Genomic DNA, 18,440 nt, shown 5'->3' with positions numbered 1-18,440 from the left:
GAGTTGGACTAGAAGACCTCCAAGGTTTCCTCCAACTCTATCATCATCATCATCATCATTTCTCAGTCATCCGGATCATGGTTGTCCCAAAGACCCTTTTTCACGAGACAACTGGACTTTCTTGTTTCTCTTTGAAGACGTTTCACTTCTCATCCAAGAAGCTTCTTCAGCTCTGACCGAATGGTGGGGAATGGAAGGATTTATACTCCTTTCAGAGAGCTGGTCATTTGCAGTCTTTTTTTTTTCTGGGAGCTTGCTTTTTTTCTATCAGCTTTGAAAAAGAAAAATTCTCTCTGAGTATTTGAATTTGCCCACGAAAAGAAGTCTATGGGTTTAACACAAATACATAAATCTTTAGCAGTTGATAAAGAAGACCAGCTACAGAAGTGTTTTTTAACCTTGGCATCTTTAAAATGTCTGAACTCCAACTCACAGAATTCCTCATCCAGCCATGTTTCTCTCCAGGAAAGACTATTCATAGAATCATAGAGCTGGAAGGGACTTTGGAGGTCTTCTAGTCCAGGGATAGGCAACCTTGGCTCTTTTATGACTCGTGGACTTCAACTCCCAGAATTCCTGAGCCAGCCATGCTGAGAGAAAAGGGAGAGGTTCCAAGCAGAGCCATGCTTGCTCAGGAATTCTGGGAGTTGAAGTCCACGAGTCATAAAAAAGCCAAGGTTGCCTACCCCTGTTCTAGTCCAACTCCATACTCTCTCTGATTGTTGCTTGTCTCTGATTTTTCTCGCAAAGAATATCTTTGAAAACAGACAGTATGTCTTCCTTTTCATCTTTTAATGAAAAAGGATATAATAGAAACACTTCCACTACTGCAGAGGAGTGTTGTACCTCATTTAAAAGTTTATTTTAAAATAATTTGTTATCCATTTCATCAAATCTAGTCCTTTGCCAGGAAATTGTGTTTCATCTTTCGCTTCAAACCACTAACAAACATAACTGCACCACTTTCAGAGGCAAGCAGTTAATACTGAACTACACAAAATTATTTCTAACTAATAGGTTTACTCATTAAAGGTAATTTTAATAGATAATAATGGATTGTTGGTTTGCTAGTTTTTTATTATAGAAAATTCCAAGGAGTTTAGAGCAACCGTAAAATCATTTCGGAATAAAGCAAAATGAAAATAGGAAATCTGTCAGCATTAGAGACTAAAACACTTAATGAGGCAGGTGCTAAGTAAGACTGTGATTCAAATATTCAGTTTACTAGAATAAAGTAATCCTAAAGAAAATTAGCTTTAACAAATTAGCAAGCATCTGCTGTGTTATGAAAATAGACTATGTGTATGGGAAAGATTGTGGGGTACATCTAGCTATTTCTGTACTACAAGTAGTCCTTGATTTATATCCATTGCTATAGCAACCATTTGAAGTTATAGCAGCACTACGAAAAATAGACTTATGACCAGTCCTCACACTTATGACTGCTGCAGTATCCCCAAGTCATAGGATCAAAATTGGAGTGCTTGGCAACTTAAATGTATTTATTTTGGTTGCAGCATCCCACAGTCATGTGACTACCATTTGCAAACTTCCCAGCTAGTTTCCCAACAAGAAAAGTCAATGGGGAACACCAGATTTGCTTAACAATTTGCTTAACAATTACATGATTCACTTAGCAACCTCAGTGACTTAGTAACTTCAGTTAACAACCATAGCAAAAAGGGTTGTAAAATTGGGCACAAGTCATTTAACAACTGTCTTGCTTAGCAGAGGAAATTCTGATCCCAATTGTGGCTGAGAGTTGAGGACTACCTGTATACAAAGAGCCCTTAACATTACAAATATGGAAAGAACAGAAGATTGTCAAATATTAATCTATGAGGGGACTATTTCACACCATGATGGCGCAGTGGTTAGAATGCAGTACTGCAGGCTAACTCACTGCCTACAATCAGGAGTTCAATCCTGACTGACTCAAGGTTGACTCAGCCTTTCATCTTTCTGAGGTCGGTAAAATGAGGACCCAGATTGTCGGGGGGGGGGCAATAGGATCAGTGGTGGAATTCAAATATGTGAACAACCGGTTCTCTGTGTGGATGCCACTTCCGGAAGTCCACTCTGGGCCTGGGCCACAAAAACATAGCTACCTCTTCTGACCACCACTGAATAGGCTGACTCTGTAAACCGCTTAGAGAGTGCACTGAGAGTCTAAGTGCTATAACTATTGCTATTTTAAGAATGTTCACCTCACATTTAAAAATTCAGTACTAAAAAATAGATTACAAAGCACAAAGAATGTCGCCAGTGAGGCTACCCCTTGCTGCTGAAGATGAATTTTAAAAAGCCTTGATGGATGATGTAAAGGAAACATACCCAACCAAGAGCTCACAACCACTCTAAGTCCCTGGACTTTTTCTCTAAAGGAGAAAGTTCTGGTAAAAAAGTCAGAAATTTGCCTTTTTACAGAAGATAGGTCATTAAAATGAAGTTGATGGCATGGATGATGTTACCTAGTTTGGTAATGAAACATCTGTAGGAAAATAACCCAGCTCAGAAAGCATCAAGGACCCCACAGTTCAACCCTGCGCTACAAATATTCTCTTCTCTCAACAATGTCATTGTTGGCAATAATTTCTATCATTAAGATCATTGTTTTATTTAGAATGTTATTTTTATATCAGACAATACCAATACTAACTAGTGACTGATGTACCACTTATGCAATGGCAAAAGGATATGTCCAAATTTGTCTGGCAAGGCATGAAACTAAGAATTAAACGTAAATTACTGCAGGATGCCAAAGAAACAGGGGTTAAGATTATAAGGCTTGAAATTATATTTTGTTGCTTTTTGTTTGGAGTGGGTGACCTTGAGAAATAGGAGGTTAATGGAACTGGAGGGACATGATTTAAGATTTGGCTGCCACCGCTTTTTATGGTATAATAAAGTTAAGGTCAATTTAGGTTTTAAAAACCGTTTTATTAGATGCGCCGTATTGAGAATCTGAAATAGGTATAAGGCAAGATTGTTTCCTGAAATCCCCTTATTGTCACCTCAAGAAAGTTTTTATAGAAGAGAAATTAAAGTTAAACAAAGTAATTAATTTATGTTCTTATACTGATTTTTTTCTCAAGGAGAGTTTAAGTTAAAAGAAAACCTGGAATTGGCAGGTTATATGTATATGTCATTGATTTCCCTGTGTTCAGCTAATGGAAAGATTTAAATTTGATAAGAGTTATGAGTCTGAAAATGGTAAGAGTGATGTAGAATTGTGTACAAATGATGATCATATTATTGTTAAGATATACAAACTTTTACTGAAAATGGAAACAGGACGAACAAATTAAAGATAGTATGATAAAATTGGCAAAAAAAGGTTGAATGTAATATACAGCTGGATCAATAGGCAAATATGTAGAAGAAAAGGTTAAAATGTACACTGAATTACAACCTTAAAGAGAACCTCAGTAAAACGATGCACAATTCTTGTTATTTTTCTATTAAATAATTCTCTGTTGCAGCATTTAGTACGGTAAACCTTTCTGCTAGTTAATCAATTGCAATCATATAGGGGATTTATTTATTTACCTTCCGCTTTGTTCAGATGTATTCATTCATCTGGTAAGTAAAGACAGTGGGAGGTTTCAAAGAAAAACTTTATTATGTCCAAAGACCAACATAAAGGAAGTTTCAAAGCTCAGCTGTTATCTTCAGTGAAATTCTAAACACACTAAGAACAGTTTGATAATGCTTTCATTAGGTGATGAATAGAAATTACATTCTGCAATTCTTTCAAATAACTTCTATTGCCCCCACCTTCTGACATCTCTGATCTTAACATAATAAAAACCTACAATGTGACAAAATACATGGAATATGGCAAATATCACCCAGAAGTGGAAAGACACACACATAGGCAGAGAACATAAGTAAATCTGAGAAATCAAAAGGGAACAAAATTAAAACTTGCAAGGATATGGAAATTATTTCTTCAAGGTGTGTTCTTAAGTTATGCTCTATAAATCAATGCTTTTGAAGTTAGTTCAATTACAGCAAAAACCGTGTCTTTGCCTGTAAGGGATAAAGAAAGTAGAATTGATGCAGGGGTTTAAATTATAGCACATACATATTAAACACATGATTATAAAAACATGATGATTGAAAAGAAATTTGTGTGTATTTCAAGTACGCAAAAGGAGGAAGATTGTAAGAAAAGACAGCCCAGTTAAGAAAGGCTGATGTTATAATGTGGTACATTATAATACAAATTGAATAAACATGAGGATTGGTGATCGATTCTAGTCATCTTCTCCAAGTGTACTGATCCAACTTACAACTTACAACCATTCATTTAGTGATTACACCGTTATGTAATCATTTAGTGATTACATAACCATTTTTCACACTTTACAATTGCAGCATCTCCATGGTCACACGATCAAAATTCAGAAAATTGACAATTGTTTCATATTTATAACGGCTGCAGTGTCCCGGGGTCATGTGATCATCTTTCCTAACTTTCTGACAAGCAAAGTCAATAGGGACTTTGGTTCATTTAACAACTATTTTACTAACTTAACTGTAGTGATTCACTTAACAAGTGTAGCAAGAAAGGCAATGAAATGGAACAAAACTTACTTAACAAGCATCTTGCTTAGCAACAGAAAATTTGGGCTCAGTTGTGTTTGTAATTCAAGGGCTACCTGTGCCTTCTAGATTCTAGAAGTTCTAGCCATTGATGGACAAACCATACTGGAAGAGTTCCAGATTCAGGTTTTGATATTTTTTTAAGCCCAATTTTCAACTTCATTGTTGTTTTATTCTTGAGCAGATCTCTAAAGCAGACCCAGAGTTTCTCAGTGAAGCATAAAGCTACCTATACAGCTCTTCTTTCAGTTCAAATAACCATCACCAGTGGACAATTACAGGAGCCTCACAATTCCATCCAGAGTTTGTGCTCCTGTGGATTAGATGTACAAGATTGGTTAAATCAGATGAAAGATGTGTCTCCCATTTCTGGAAAGAGTGTGGAGAAGAGCAACAAGAATGATGACGGGGCTGGAGGCAAAACATACAAGGAACAGTTACAGTTCAAAAGCACGCAAATGTGAGTAGATAAAGAGGTACCATTTTGGTGGGAAGGTAACAGCGTTCTGTGATGTCATGCTGGCCACATGACCATGGAAATGTCTTTGGACAGCACTGGCTCAATGGCCTTGAGCCAATGAATTGGGTATGTTTAATCTAATCTAAAGAAGGACTAGGAGAGTGTTTCCAATATTTGAGGGGCTCCTACAAAGTTGAGCACCAAAGAATTGAGGCCTTTGAACTATGGTGCTGGAGAAGACTCCTGCGAGTCCCTTGGACTGCAAGGCGATCAAACCGGTCAGTCCTAGAAGAGATCAACCCCGACTGCTCTTTAGAAGGACAGATCCTGAAGTTGAAACTCAAATACTTTGGCCACCTAATGAGAAGGAAGGACTCACTGGAGAAGGGCCTAATGCTGGGAAAGATTGAGGGCAATAGAAGAAGGGGACGACAGAGAATGAGATGGCTGGATGGAGTCACTGAAGCAGTAGGTGTGAACTTAAATGGACTCCAGAAGATGGTAGAGGACAGGAAGACCTGGAGGAACGTTGTCCATGGGGTCGCGATGGGTCAGACACAACTTCGCAATTAACAACAACAACAACACAAAGATGAGGGGGTCAAATTATTTTCTAAAGCACCAAAAGGCAAGACAAGAAACAATGGATGGAAACTAACCAAGGACAGGAGCAACCTAGAATTAAGGAGAAAATTTCTAATGGTGAGAGCAATTAATCAATGGAATAGCTTGCCTTCAGACTTTGTTGGTGCTCCATCACTGGAGGTTTTTAAGAAAAGATCAGATAACCATTTGTCTGAAATGGTATAAGGATTTCCTGCTTGAGCAGGGGGTTGGACTAGAAGACCTCCAAGATCCCTTTCAACTCTAGTATTCTATGTTAAATGGTCTTCTATGGCTATGTTAGTAACTAGTAATTCAGTTAAAAGTTCATTAGCAAGCCAAGCAGAGTAGAAATAAAATATGAAAATGAGGTAATTGCTATGCTACTGTCTTGCACTTGGAACAACAACAAAAAATAACTGTCTTGGATTTGCATCCTTTTCAAGGTCCAAAGCATTGTTTGTGAAAAATCTACCTTGATCCTCTAAACTAAATGATTTTTAGGATGCATTTTTTTTCATCCTCCAATCTTAAAACTCCTGTTATCTTGTGTGCACAATAGACAGTTATGAGTAAATATGGATTGTGCTGTACATAAATGTAAAAAACGAAGGTTAGTATATTTCGGACATGTGATGCCACACCCAGAAAAATACGGCATACTCCATTTAATCCTCCAGGGAAAGATTGAAGGCAAATGAGGTCCAGGCAGAAGAAGAACATCGTGGCTTCAAAATTTAAGGGACTGGTTTGGACAAAACTCAGCAGCACTTTTTCATGCGGCTGCTGATAAAAACAGGATCGCCAACATGATCGCCAACGTCCGATAACGGATATGGCACAAGAAGAAGAAGTACATAAATGATTTGTGCACATTTCTCATTTTTAGTAACCATGTTCATCAAACATAAATGTATTATTTATTAACTAAATTTCTACATCACCCATCTCATCTAAGTGACTTTCCTATCTTGGGTAACAGAACATCGGTTAAGCCCTTAGGGTTCTTTGGCACTAGAAACCTAAGTTGTTAACACAGCTACTTTTTTAGAATTCCCCTTTAACAAATATTTTTAAGACATGTTTATCATGCAACAACACCCTTCAGATGGCCTTGGCATTTCTCTGTTGCTGATAAAAGCACCTGTTCTAGATACCAAATCAGATTAACTGCAATAAAATTCGATAAAAAATGCAGATTAACAGTTCTTCCTTCTTCTTCGACATTATTTCTGGTGTCATTGGATTTGAAGGTTGTGTTTCATCCCTGAATGAAGGAACAGAGACACGTAAATCTGGGTAGAACTTTGGTGAAAAGCAGAGGTATTTGTATCATCAGCTTCACTTCATTTCCCTTAAAAAAAAAATGGGGTGCAATCAGTTCCTGAAATTTTGACTGGGAAATTCTTGGCTGCTTTGAAAGCATTCTTAATTGGGTCTAGGTCTAGGTCCCCCAAGTGGTCTGTGGCAAGTTGTCCTAGACCAGGGGTTCTCAACCTTGGCAACTTTAAGACTTGTGGCTGAGGAATTCTGGGAGTTGAAGTCCACAAATCTTAAAGTTGCCAAGGTTGAGAACCCCTGGTCTACGACAACTTGCCACAGACCACTTGCCATGACTGCCAACCCAACCGGAGCCAACGTGCCATGGGACAACTCACCATGGCCAACTTAATAATAATAATAATAAATAAAGTTGGAAGGGATCTTGGAGGTCATCTAGCCCAGCCCCCTGCTCAGGCAGGAAACCCTATACCATTTCAGACAAATGGATATCCAGTCTCTTCATAAAAACTTCCAGTGTTGGAGCATTCAGCACAGGACAACCTGCTGGGGCAAGAGTTACGCTAATATCAAGAAATGGTGGGATCGAATAATTAAAGCAAGGATGCCAAAAGAAGAGCAAAATGAAATGTGAATTACAAAAATAATTCTTAATTAAATTAAATAGAATTGTAGAATTTCCCCATGGCAAATTGTCCTGTAGTGAGTTGACTAGGGCAAACTGGCCCATGAAGCATTGGTTGCAGTTGTTTGGTGGTGGTGAGTTGCCTGTGGCAAGTTGTCCCATTACGTTCTTAATCATCTTTATATTTATGTGTACACACAACTGCTTTTCTTTGCTTTGCTGGCAGTCCCAGCACATGTCATGGTCTGTGTGTGTGCACACTCACCCATCAACAAGCAAGACATGGCTTGGAAACATTTGGGCCAAGACCTCCAAATGACATATCTACTTTCCTGCTTCGAGAAGTATTTTACTTCACTCAAGGCGTTGTGTAAAGCATCCCTTTCAAATATTTTGCCCAACACTGCTCGCCATCGTCATCCGATCTTCATTCCCAAACCACAACCAAGGCAGGACCAGAATGCTAGCAAAACCCACAAAATGTCGCATCTGGAGGTTTTGCACACGGAAGCCCTTTGCTGCCTTGTGTTCTATTTCAGCTTATAACATTAGCTGAGGAGCAGGGTACAAATGCAAGGAATTACTTTTTGCCCACTGTGTATCAAACCCATCTGGAGAAAACAAATCAATGGGTGTTCAGTGATCGTTCCAAAACAACTTTACCTTGGAGGTCTACTACATTTAATACTACTACTACTACTACTACTACTACTACTACTACTACTACTACTACTAATAATAATAATAATAATAATAATAATAATAATAATAAAATTGGAAGGGACCTTGGCGGTCATCTAGTCCAATCCCCTGCTCAGGCAGGAAACCCTATACCATTTCAGACAAATGGCTGTCCAGTTTCTTCTTAAAAACTTCCAGTGTTGAAGCATTCACAACTTCTGGAGGCAGGTTGTTCCACTGGTTAATTGTTTTAACTGTCAGGAAGTTTCTCTTTAGTTCTAGGTTTCTTCTCTCCTTGGTTAGTTTCCATCTGTTGCTTCTTGTTCTGCCTTCAGGCACTTTGGGAAATAGTTTGACTCCCTCTTCTTCAGGGCAGCCCCTGAGATATTGGAACACTGCTATCATGTCCCCCCCCCCTCGTCCTTCTCTTCATTAAACTAGACATACCCAATTCCAGCAACCGTTCCTTATATGTTTTAGCCTCCAGTCCCCTAATCATCTTTGTTGCTCTTCTCTGTACTCTTTCTAGAGTCTCAACATCTTTTTTACATTTTTACATTACATCAAGATCACAAAAAGTGACAGCAACTTTCCCTTCAAGGTCTACTACATTTAGACTGGGCATTCTCCAAAGGGTTTTAAGGCCACCCTGTCGGTGCTGGTTTGAAGTGACTAGACAAGGACATATATGGATTTTATTTTTATTTAGAGAGGAAATAATATTTCTTGCAAGGGAAACAAAAGCATAGGTAACTTTTAGGAAATAGAACAAGATTACATTTAAATAGATAAAATATGTATTTTGGATATTAGATTTTGTTATGAATTGAGACAAGGGAAATCTTGGTTACCTAAGGCTTGAAAATTATAAATATCAAAGGTTAAATTGGAATATTGATGAGAAACTAAAAAATTGGGTAAAAATTAATAACAGGATATGGATTGTTTATGAAGACTGAATGTAATTAAGATACGTATAGGCTAAAAATTTATTGATAAATGTAATAATGATGTTTTTATTGAGTTGATACAATAACAACTGTACTAGCTTGAATACGACACAGTAAATGTTAAGGGAAAAAGAAAAGAAATATTTGATGTTGCAACTTGAGATTTGTACTAAAGATTTTGTTATCGAACTATTGACTAACCCAGTCAACTACGTTGCTTTTTAAATACCTAAATGTAAAATTGGAAAACTAATAAAATATTATTTTTTTTAAAAAAAAAGCATCGCCTTCTCCATCAAATTTGCATGCACAACATGGCCAAATAAATCAGAGGTAGTCTTATGATTTTAGCTTCCCACGACATGTCCGGTTTTATACCCATTTCCAATAGTAACTACTAGTAGTAATTAGTAGTAATTACTAGTAGCAATTCAGTTAACAGTTCATTAGCAGGCCAAGCAAAGCAGAAATAAAGTATGAAAATAAAATAACATTTGATATTCTTAATGGTGTGAATGCAAAACACAATTTGAGTTTAAAAACATTTAGTCATTTTGATTTACTACTTTCGTTTTGAAGTCAGTGGTTGCTTGTGTTCTCTCCCAATGTTTTTCTGAAATGATCTTTCTAAACGACATTTCTACATAGATCTTGCAGAATGGGGATCGAATTCCCCATCAAATTGGGTAGATGAGTTCTCTACATTTCTCATTGGAAAGCAGATTGTCAATTTCTCAATTTCTTTTCTTGTAGTAGTGAAAGTGGCAGCTCTCCTAAAAACGCCCTTGTGAACGTTCTTACCCCAGGTCTTCCTTGGGGTGGAACAAAGTGTGGGAAGCCAGAGAGATTGCTGACTGAGCAGCTCTTGGTATTCTCCGAGCTTGGTTGTTGTTGTTTTTTTGCAGGTGTTTCATTACCAAACCAGGTAACATCATCAGTGCTAGAAGAGAATAGGTCTTCTTAAAATATCTTATTCTTTCTTGGACCTAAAGCAAACCCACCTTACCATTTGTCCATTGGTTAAAAAAATGCCAGTGTTAGTAATCTGCATCGCATTTGCTTCCCAAGTGAGAAAAGTCCACCTAAAGGAGCTGAAATCAGTTACCATTTGAGCATCTTTGCCAACGCAATAGGCCAGACATGTCAAACACAAGGCCGGGGGCCAGATGCGGCCTGCGAAGTGGTTTCATGTGGCCCGTGAAGCCATCTTGGAAACAGTGAGGGAACGGCCCCCGCTGCCTTGGCCCTGGCCCAGGCCGGCCGGGAGCCAATGCACAATTTTGTGGTGGCCATCTATGCTGAAACGCATTCAGTCTTAGCTCCATAAGCCCCCCCCCCCATTCCTGCATGGCCTGAGAGGAACGCTGAGGCTCCTCCAGTGGACCATGCCTTGGCACTTGCCCCGGTCCCACCCCCTTCTGCCAGAGACCCTCAGATCTGTCCCACTCCTGCCCAAGCCCCCACAGGCACCTTTGACGTGAACGGTGTAGAGCTGGCCACACCCACCCAGTAGGCCACACCCACTCCATCCACACCCACCCAGTAGGCCACACCCACCCAGCCCTCTGAGGGCAACCGCAATGCCAATGCGGCCCTCAATGAAATTGAGTTTCATTGCAATAGGCCATAACACTCCTGCAATAGGCCATAACACTCCAATTTCATGCCTTGGCCCAGGGGCAGCAGTTGAAGTAAATTTGAACTATTTCCCCCAATTTTGCCTGTTGACAGCCCAGAGCAAAACGAAGGAGAGCCGGGCAACTTAAAATGATCTGTCTGAGCTTTAACAGCCACATTCTACATGTGTTGGGATTACAACTTCCTGAATTCCTAGCCTTATCCAAAAATTTGTAAAGGTAGAATGCGAAGCTGCAATCCAGGCAGGTCCTATGTTTCTTCTCTCTGGATCTTTCTATATTACCTCAGCCTCACCATGCCTCCTGAAGATACTGGCCTACCTTACAGGGCTGTTGTGTCAAACGGCACGATCATTTGAACTAAGAACACCGAAACCCAGAAAACGGTTTGGGTTCCTATTAAGCAGCGCCGCCTTCTGTTGCCACGCCAAGAACCTCGCCCCGAGCAGCTCACTCGAGGGGCCGAACCCCCAAACTCCTTCCTCTTGGGGTAAAATCCGGACAGGGGGACGGACGAGCAGATGTTGCCCCTCAGATCTTTCCCCAGCGCAACTGTACCGGTTGGGCCGTCCAGCAGCAGCTGGGAGCCCGCAGCAACTCCGGGTGGGTCGAAAGCAAAGCCAGCCTGCCTGCCTGCCCGCTCTTCTCCCACCGCTCTTCTCCGCCCGATCCAGCAGTCCGGCGCTGTGGATCGCCTTGGCATCGCGGGCGGGCGCGCGCGGGCTTTGAGGGTGGCGCAAACCCCCCTTCTGCTCCCCCCCCCGTACTGTGAGACTTTCCCTCTCGCAGCCGGCTTGGCTACGAGAGGAGGCGGCGCGATTGGCTGCCGCTTCGCCGGCGCTGCGAGTCCTGCACACACGCACCCGCGCACACACACACACACACACACACACACACACACACACACACACACACGCCGTACAAAACTCAGCCCAGGGCTGCGCCTGCCCCACTCCAGGCAGGGGCCAAAGAACCTGCCGGAGCTGCTGCTGCTGGTGCTGCGCGCGCGCGCGCTCCTCCGCCGCCCGTGGCGCTTTGCGCCAGCTTCTGCCCTCGTCCCGCCGGCAAATACCTCAGGCAGGTTGAGAGCCGCCGCCCTCACACTCACCCCCACCCCGCCAGCCGAGCTCCCGCCCTCCCCTCCCCTGGTTTCCCGCAACACCCCACCCGCGGCCGTGGCAGCGGCGGGGCTCGGCTGCGCTCGCTCGGCTCCCGCTCCCTCCGCGCGCTCCGGAGTTGGACGGGCGGCTGAGTAGCGAGTCCTCCTCCTCCTCCTTCTCCGGCACCCCAAGGCGGGACGGCATGGCGGGCTCTCCTCGCGCGCTGCTCTGGTGGTGCCTCTGGCTTAGCTGCAGCCTGGTGGCCGAGGGGTCCGGGGAGCGCCCGGGCGGGCTCGGCCAAAGGAGCGTCGGAGGAGGGCGAGGCGTCGGCGGGCGCAGGAGCCGGGCGGCAGAAGCGGAGGCGGAGGTGGAGCAGCCCGCCCCGCCGGCGGTGGTCTCGGCCGGAGACAAGGTATCGGAACACATGCTGCGTCTCTACGTCCGCTACAGCGGCCGGGCTCAGGACTCCGAGGCGCCCGGAACGTCCCGGCTGCTTCATTTCCAAGAAGGCAACACGGTGCGAAGCTTCCGAGCGCTGCCGCCAGGTGAGTCCCAGGGCGCCGCGCGAGGGGAGCGCAGAAAGCGGCGCGGGGGACGGGCAGGCGGGCGGGCGGGCGGACGCTTCCCTCAGGACGCGGGGCCCGTTTGGCGTCCAGTGAGCGGGGTCGCGCGGAGAGGCTGCGTCGAGGGTGGGCGCGGGGGAGGGAGGGAGAGAGAGAGAGAGGCAGACGGCGGGGGGTGGGTCCGTGCGAGGCGCGTGCGGCTACCCCTTCGTGACAGGTGCGGCTCTCACGGGGATTCGTTCCCCGGGCGAGACGCGCGACCGGACGAGAAGTTTTTTTTTGGGGGGGGGGGGAGGGCGCGACTGTCCGCGCCAGAGCGCGTGAGCTGCGGGGCCGATTGCGCGGCTTGCAGTTGCAGGTGTTGTACAGGTAGTCCTTGAGTTAAGGAGCAGATAAGGAGGGAGACCCAGGCGACACAGTATTGAATAACTGGAGGTTGTATAAATATTTATAGAAGTATATACCGAGAAGGTTAGATAAATGGAAGTATTAATGTAAGAGAAAATTAATCTTATTGCATATAATATAGATAGGGAAATTTGGAGAGAGGAGTTGCTCGGACGTTACCCTGAATTGTATCTGAAGAGGGATGAGAGGGAAGAAAGGAGAGGAGAGAGAAAAGAGTGAAGGAGGGGAGAAGGAAGTAGGAAGGTTGGAGGAGAAGAGGAGAAGTGGGGAGAAAGGGGAGGAGAGTGGTGAAGGAAAGAGAAGAGGAGAGGAAGAAGAGGGAAGCAGGGAAGAGAAGAAAGGGAGAAAGAAGGTAGAGAAGAAGGAGTGTGGATACAGTGAAAGGGGAAATGGGCGAGCAACACCAAAAGTCATGTATATGTATTTATTTCATTTTATTAAAAGTATCTTATATATGAAAAAAAAAGATAGTCCTTGAGTTACGACCACATTTGAGCCCCAAAAGTGAGGTGGGTAAGTGAACAATTTGTTTTGCCCCCACTTTACCTTTCTTGCCACCATTGTTAAATGAAATCGCTGTGGGGGTTAAATCAGTAACGCGGTTGTTAAGTGAATCTGGTTTCCCCCCACACACACTTTGCTTGTCAGAAGATCTCAAAAGGGGATCACATGATCCCCCGGGGCACTGCAACAGTCATAAATGCAAGCCAGTTGCCAAGCGTCTGAATTTTAATCACGTGACCTTGGAGATGCTACAATGGTCGTAACTGGAAAACGGTCATAAGTCACTTTTTTCAGTGCCGTTGTAACTTTGAACGGTCACTAAGTGAACGGTTGTAAGTCGAGGACTAACTAATTAGCAGGGAGGCAGTTGCATGTGCTGGATGGCAGCTTAAAATTGGTGTGCTACTCGGAGGAAGAGTTATTGCCTGTGCTGGAGGGTGAGTATCCAGCACTGGACCTCCACATATGTGGGTCTCTGATCCCTGGAGCAAGCAACCCATAGCTCTTCCCTGCTAAATCAAACCTATGTTTTGAGGGAGCTGGTATACAGGTAGTCCTCGACCTACAACAGTTCATTTAGTGACTGTTCAAAGTTACAAGGACACTGAGAAATGTGACTTATGACCTTTTTTCACAGCTACGACCTTTGCAGCATCCCCATGAGCATGTGGGCAAAATTTAGATGCTTGGCGACAGGTTCATATTTATGACCGTTGCCGTGTCCCAAGGTCATGTGATCCCTTTTGGCCACCTTCTGACGAGCAAAGTCAGTGGGGAAGTTCACTGTACAGCCGGGTTACTAACTTGGCAGTGGTGCACTTAACAACGGTGATAGGAAAGGTTGTAAAATGGGGCAGAGCGCACTTAGCAAATGTCTCGCTGAACTACAGAAATGTTGTGCTCAATTGTGGCTGTAAGTCTGTGGTGAACTGTGGGCACATTTCCAACTCAAGGGAACTGGGGGGGGGCACATGGGGGTCCTTTTTCTCCTGGTGGAATCTTCCATACAAGAAGGGCGAGACGCTGGCTCTAGTCCGTATTAAAACAGAAGTTGAAACAAACTCGTCCTGGGTCAGCTTTAGGGATTAGAACTGTGTTCTGGCCAGGTGATCGGGAGTAAACGATAGAGGAGGTTGTTGTGTAAACAGGGTTTGTTTGCACAAATACTTGGGAGTTTCCGTATCTTTGAAAAAAGACTTCCCGGAGTTGTCAGTCTTGGAACCCAGGGAAGACCTGCTAAGTGGTTAAAAAATAAGAAATGAAGGTAGGAAAAACAGTGAATGTCCAACTGAGGACACCTTTTTTGTTTAAATTAAAAGCGAAGTATAGCCATGGAGTTTAATTTATTTTTTTTAAAAATGGAACTTCACCCATTATTAAGGACTTCTTCCAGGCATTCAATCTATTTTTCTCAGGTATGAATTAGCTCCTGAGAAATTATTACGCGCTAGAAACTTTGCAGCTGCTAATAAAATTGCTTTGCTGAAGACACTTAAGAGGCTTTGAATGAAAGTTCAGTGAGATATCGGCGTCTGCGGATCACTTTGGCTTCTGGCTCCACTGAACTCTAGAGGGATTTGGTAAATAATTTGGCAGCTGGACCAAGTCCAGCGTCTGCACTTGTCTCAGAATCTCTGTTCAGAGATTTTCCCCACCTTATAACACCTCCCCCCCACCCAAAATTTCCTACCTGCTTAATATTGAGAAAGCTATTCTTGAACATGTATTTGAAATCTACAAGATAGTAGCCAAGTCTCAATTAGAATAGAGGTGGAAGGGATCTGTTCAAGCAGGAGACTCTACACCAGGGGTCCCCAACCCCCGGTCTGTGGACCAGTACTGGCTCGCAGCATATCAGCAACCGGTCCGCACAAACAAGCAAAGCCCCATCCGTGGGATGCAAGCAGCACACAAAACCATGCACCCTCCGGTCCATGGAAAAAAATCTCTCCACGGAACGGTCCCTGGTGCCCTGTGCCATCTGAGACAAGTGGCTGTCCAGTCTCTTCTTAAAAACTTCTCTTCTTAAAAATCTCCAGTGATGGAGCACCCACAATGTCTGAAGACAAGCTCTTCCACTGGTTAATTGTTCTCCTCTCTTTAATTCTTCTCTTAATTCTTAGTTAATTCGTCTCTAAAATTGTCTCTTAACAGCATTACTTAATGTTTAATTGATGTATATAGTCCTATAAAGCAGTGTTTCTCAACCTTGACAATTTTAAGGCATGTGGACTTCAACTCCCAGAATTCCACAGCCAACATTGCTGGCTGTGGAATTCTGGGAGTTGAAGTCCACATGCCTTAAAATTGTCAAGGTTGAGAAACACTGCTATAAAGTATTAGGTGCCTTATAATTAGAAGCTGTTGGAGTAATATAAAAATGTAAAGTATTTTTATGGGGTTGAAACTCTACGCCAATAACAAGTAAGTATAAATAAGAAAAAAAAATGAATAAAAGTTCCACTTTGCACCTATTAAGCCTTTTTAATCTAAGGGTTCAGCTTTCTAACCCAATCCTGCATATATTTACTTGGAAGTAAAATCAAGGATGCAAGCTACGTAGTTGAGTCTGCTTGGCTCAGCATTTTAGTCAGAAGTAATCAGTTGGCTTATTAATATGATTAAACACACCATAATACCACATGGAGCAGATATAGTTATCACCAGTGGCTTTACTTCATGTGAAGCAAGAATTATATTGCTTCTGAGCAGAATAATCAGTCTGATAATTTATGTTTCTTCTGAACAAGCCTTTGTCCGTTTCATTAATCAGTCCAGTATGCAGAGCGTGAAAGTAATTTGTTCCTCTTTATACTCTCTATGCATAAATTCTATGCCAGTGGTTCTCAGCCTGTGGGTCGGGACCCCATTTGGGGTCGAACGACCATTTCACAGGGGTCGCCAAACAATGCAGTCCACCATTTTTTTCCCCTTTTCCTTAGCTGTGCTACTCCCTTTTATTCTATTGGCTTTTGAAAGCCAATAGAATAGACTCTCTTGAATAGAGTCTAATTCTATTGGCTTTCAAAAGCCAATAGGAATTGTCCAGGCTGTCTCTGCCCTGCTGAGCCCGCCAAAAGTCCCATTCTGCAAAGGGTGCTGCACCAGTTGAGTAGTCCTCGACTTACGACCGGTTGAGTAGTCCTCGACTTAACGACCAGTTGGGGGTCGCGGCATTAAAAAGGTTGAGAACCACTGTTCTATGCGGCTCAGAATTGTATAGTCCCGTATCAGTTCCATAAACCAAATTTAGTGTAGTGGTTATGATGCTTGCCTGGAAACCAGGAGACTGTTGAGTTCTACCTTAGGCACGAAAGCCAGCTGGGTGACTTTGGACCAGTTACTCCAGGCATGTCAAACCCACAACGTCACGTGACGTCGCACGACATATCACAACTTTTTCCTCATTGCCGGCAATGGGGTGGGCGCAGTTTCGGCATGACGCTTCCGGCCCGTGGGCGGCAGTTTGACATGCCTGAGTTACTCTCTCTCAGCTCAACTGACCTCACAGCGTTGTTGTCATGGGGGGAGGAAGGTGGAAGAATGAATATTAGATATATCCATCACCTTGACTTATTTATAAAAAACAATAAAGGCAGAATAAAAATCTAAAAAAAACCCTGCAGTCTTTTTTTATCCTAGAGTAGATTTCTGAGGAACTCAAAATCTTGCTTATGTGAAAATCAGTGTCATTAGTTATTCAATGTCTGATGAATATCCAGTAAGTTTTTTTTTCTGCACTCTTAATTACAGAATTGCAATGAGACTCAGTAATATTTTGTACTCTTATATTAGCATATTTACTGAGCCTACAAGTCAGTTTTATGTGCATCTGTTGCTTATGTAAAGAAATAAATGCAGTAGGCTACTGTATGTGTAGTTAACCATAAGTTATTTTCAGCACGCTTCTAAAAACATATAGCTCTGTTTGGAATAATTGTAAGTTTGATGTGGTCTGGAAAAATTCTACTGCAAACTTTACAGGGGATTTGGCTGTCCCCTAGATAAACTACTGAAAATACTACTTTTTTTACACAATGTATTTCGAGACCAAGGCATTCTTATACAGCTATTTCTTAACAAAAAGTATCTAGGCATGAATTTGCATGAAATACTGAAAATGTTGACATCTCAGAATTATTGGCTCCCCAGTTAACACTGAAGTTTTTAGTGTTCTGCTCTATCTTAATTAGTAATCTTCTAGTGTTGATCTGCGGAACCAAGTAATTCTTTTAGACCATTTTTTTTAAAAATCAGTTGTTTGTTTCATCAGGAGGAAATGAATCCTCATCAGTTCTAGATCTGATTTGAGGAGAGGGAAATTGGAGACTAGGATGCTTTTCTATCTAGGCCAGAGATGGGCAATTAATTTTCCCAATGGGAAAATGTAACAAACTGGGACTGTTGGAGGGCAGAACCAATAAGGCTGTGAAGATGCAGAGGCTTGCACCAGTTTACATATGTAAATTGAGGAAAAAATAGCAGTCAGCTTCAAAATAAAAGCAAAGCAGTTGTGTTGTGTGCCTGGCATACACATATTTACATTTGATTTCAAATTTCTGATTGACTTCAAAGGGCCAGATATGGGCAGGGGCTATAAAATGCCCAGGTCTTGCCTAGAGATATTCCTAGCATATCTCCAGAACATTGTATTCTCCCACCACCAAAAATGAATCTGGCATGTTGGTTTAGCTGGCAATTGAATAGATAATCCAGCAACATACTCCTGTGTGGAAATCTGAAATAGCCTATAACAGTGATGGTGAACCTATGGCACGGGTGCCAGAGGCAGCACTCGGAGCCCTCTCGGTGGGCACACATGCTGTTGCCCCTGTGACCGCCTCCTCACCAGCAGCCCCCCTGGAGGAGAGTCGCCCCCGACTCTCACCAGCAGCCAAAGACATGGCAGCCAGGCAGCGTAGACAAGACTCTGCCCTCACGCCCGATCGCGCCCAGTTGATGCTGCGGGGCACGGGCAGAGGGCGTGGCCGCCATGGCCGGGCTGCCTGGGCAATCTGCG

General features: G+C 42.9%; 1 protein-coding gene across 1 annotated transcript in view; it reads left to right on the top strand.

Moving 5' to 3' along the window:
* Positions 1–11,790: 11,790 nt before the first annotated feature.
* The window catches only part of BMP3 (bone morphogenetic protein 3), a 35,123-nt gene continuing 28,473 nt past the window's right edge, over positions 11,791–18,440 (top strand). Inside the window, exon 1 of the mRNA XM_039350892.1 lies at positions 11,791–12,490. Within this exon, the coding sequence (XP_039206826.1) occupies positions 12,148–12,490 (343 nt within the window). The 5' untranslated portion in view covers positions 11,791–12,147. The remainder of the gene's footprint in view (positions 12,491–18,440) is intronic.

Source organism: Crotalus tigris, unplaced genomic scaffold (genome assembly GCF_016545835.1).
Source record: "Crotalus tigris isolate CLP2741 ecotype Arizona unplaced genomic scaffold, ASM1654583v1 scf7180000018362.2422785, whole genome shotgun sequence".
Classification (NCBI taxonomy): domain Eukaryota; kingdom Metazoa; phylum Chordata; class Lepidosauria; order Squamata; family Viperidae; genus Crotalus; species Crotalus tigris.
The sequence above is the reverse complement of the archived record's forward strand: the minus strand, read 5'-3'. Positions and strand labels throughout refer to the sequence as shown.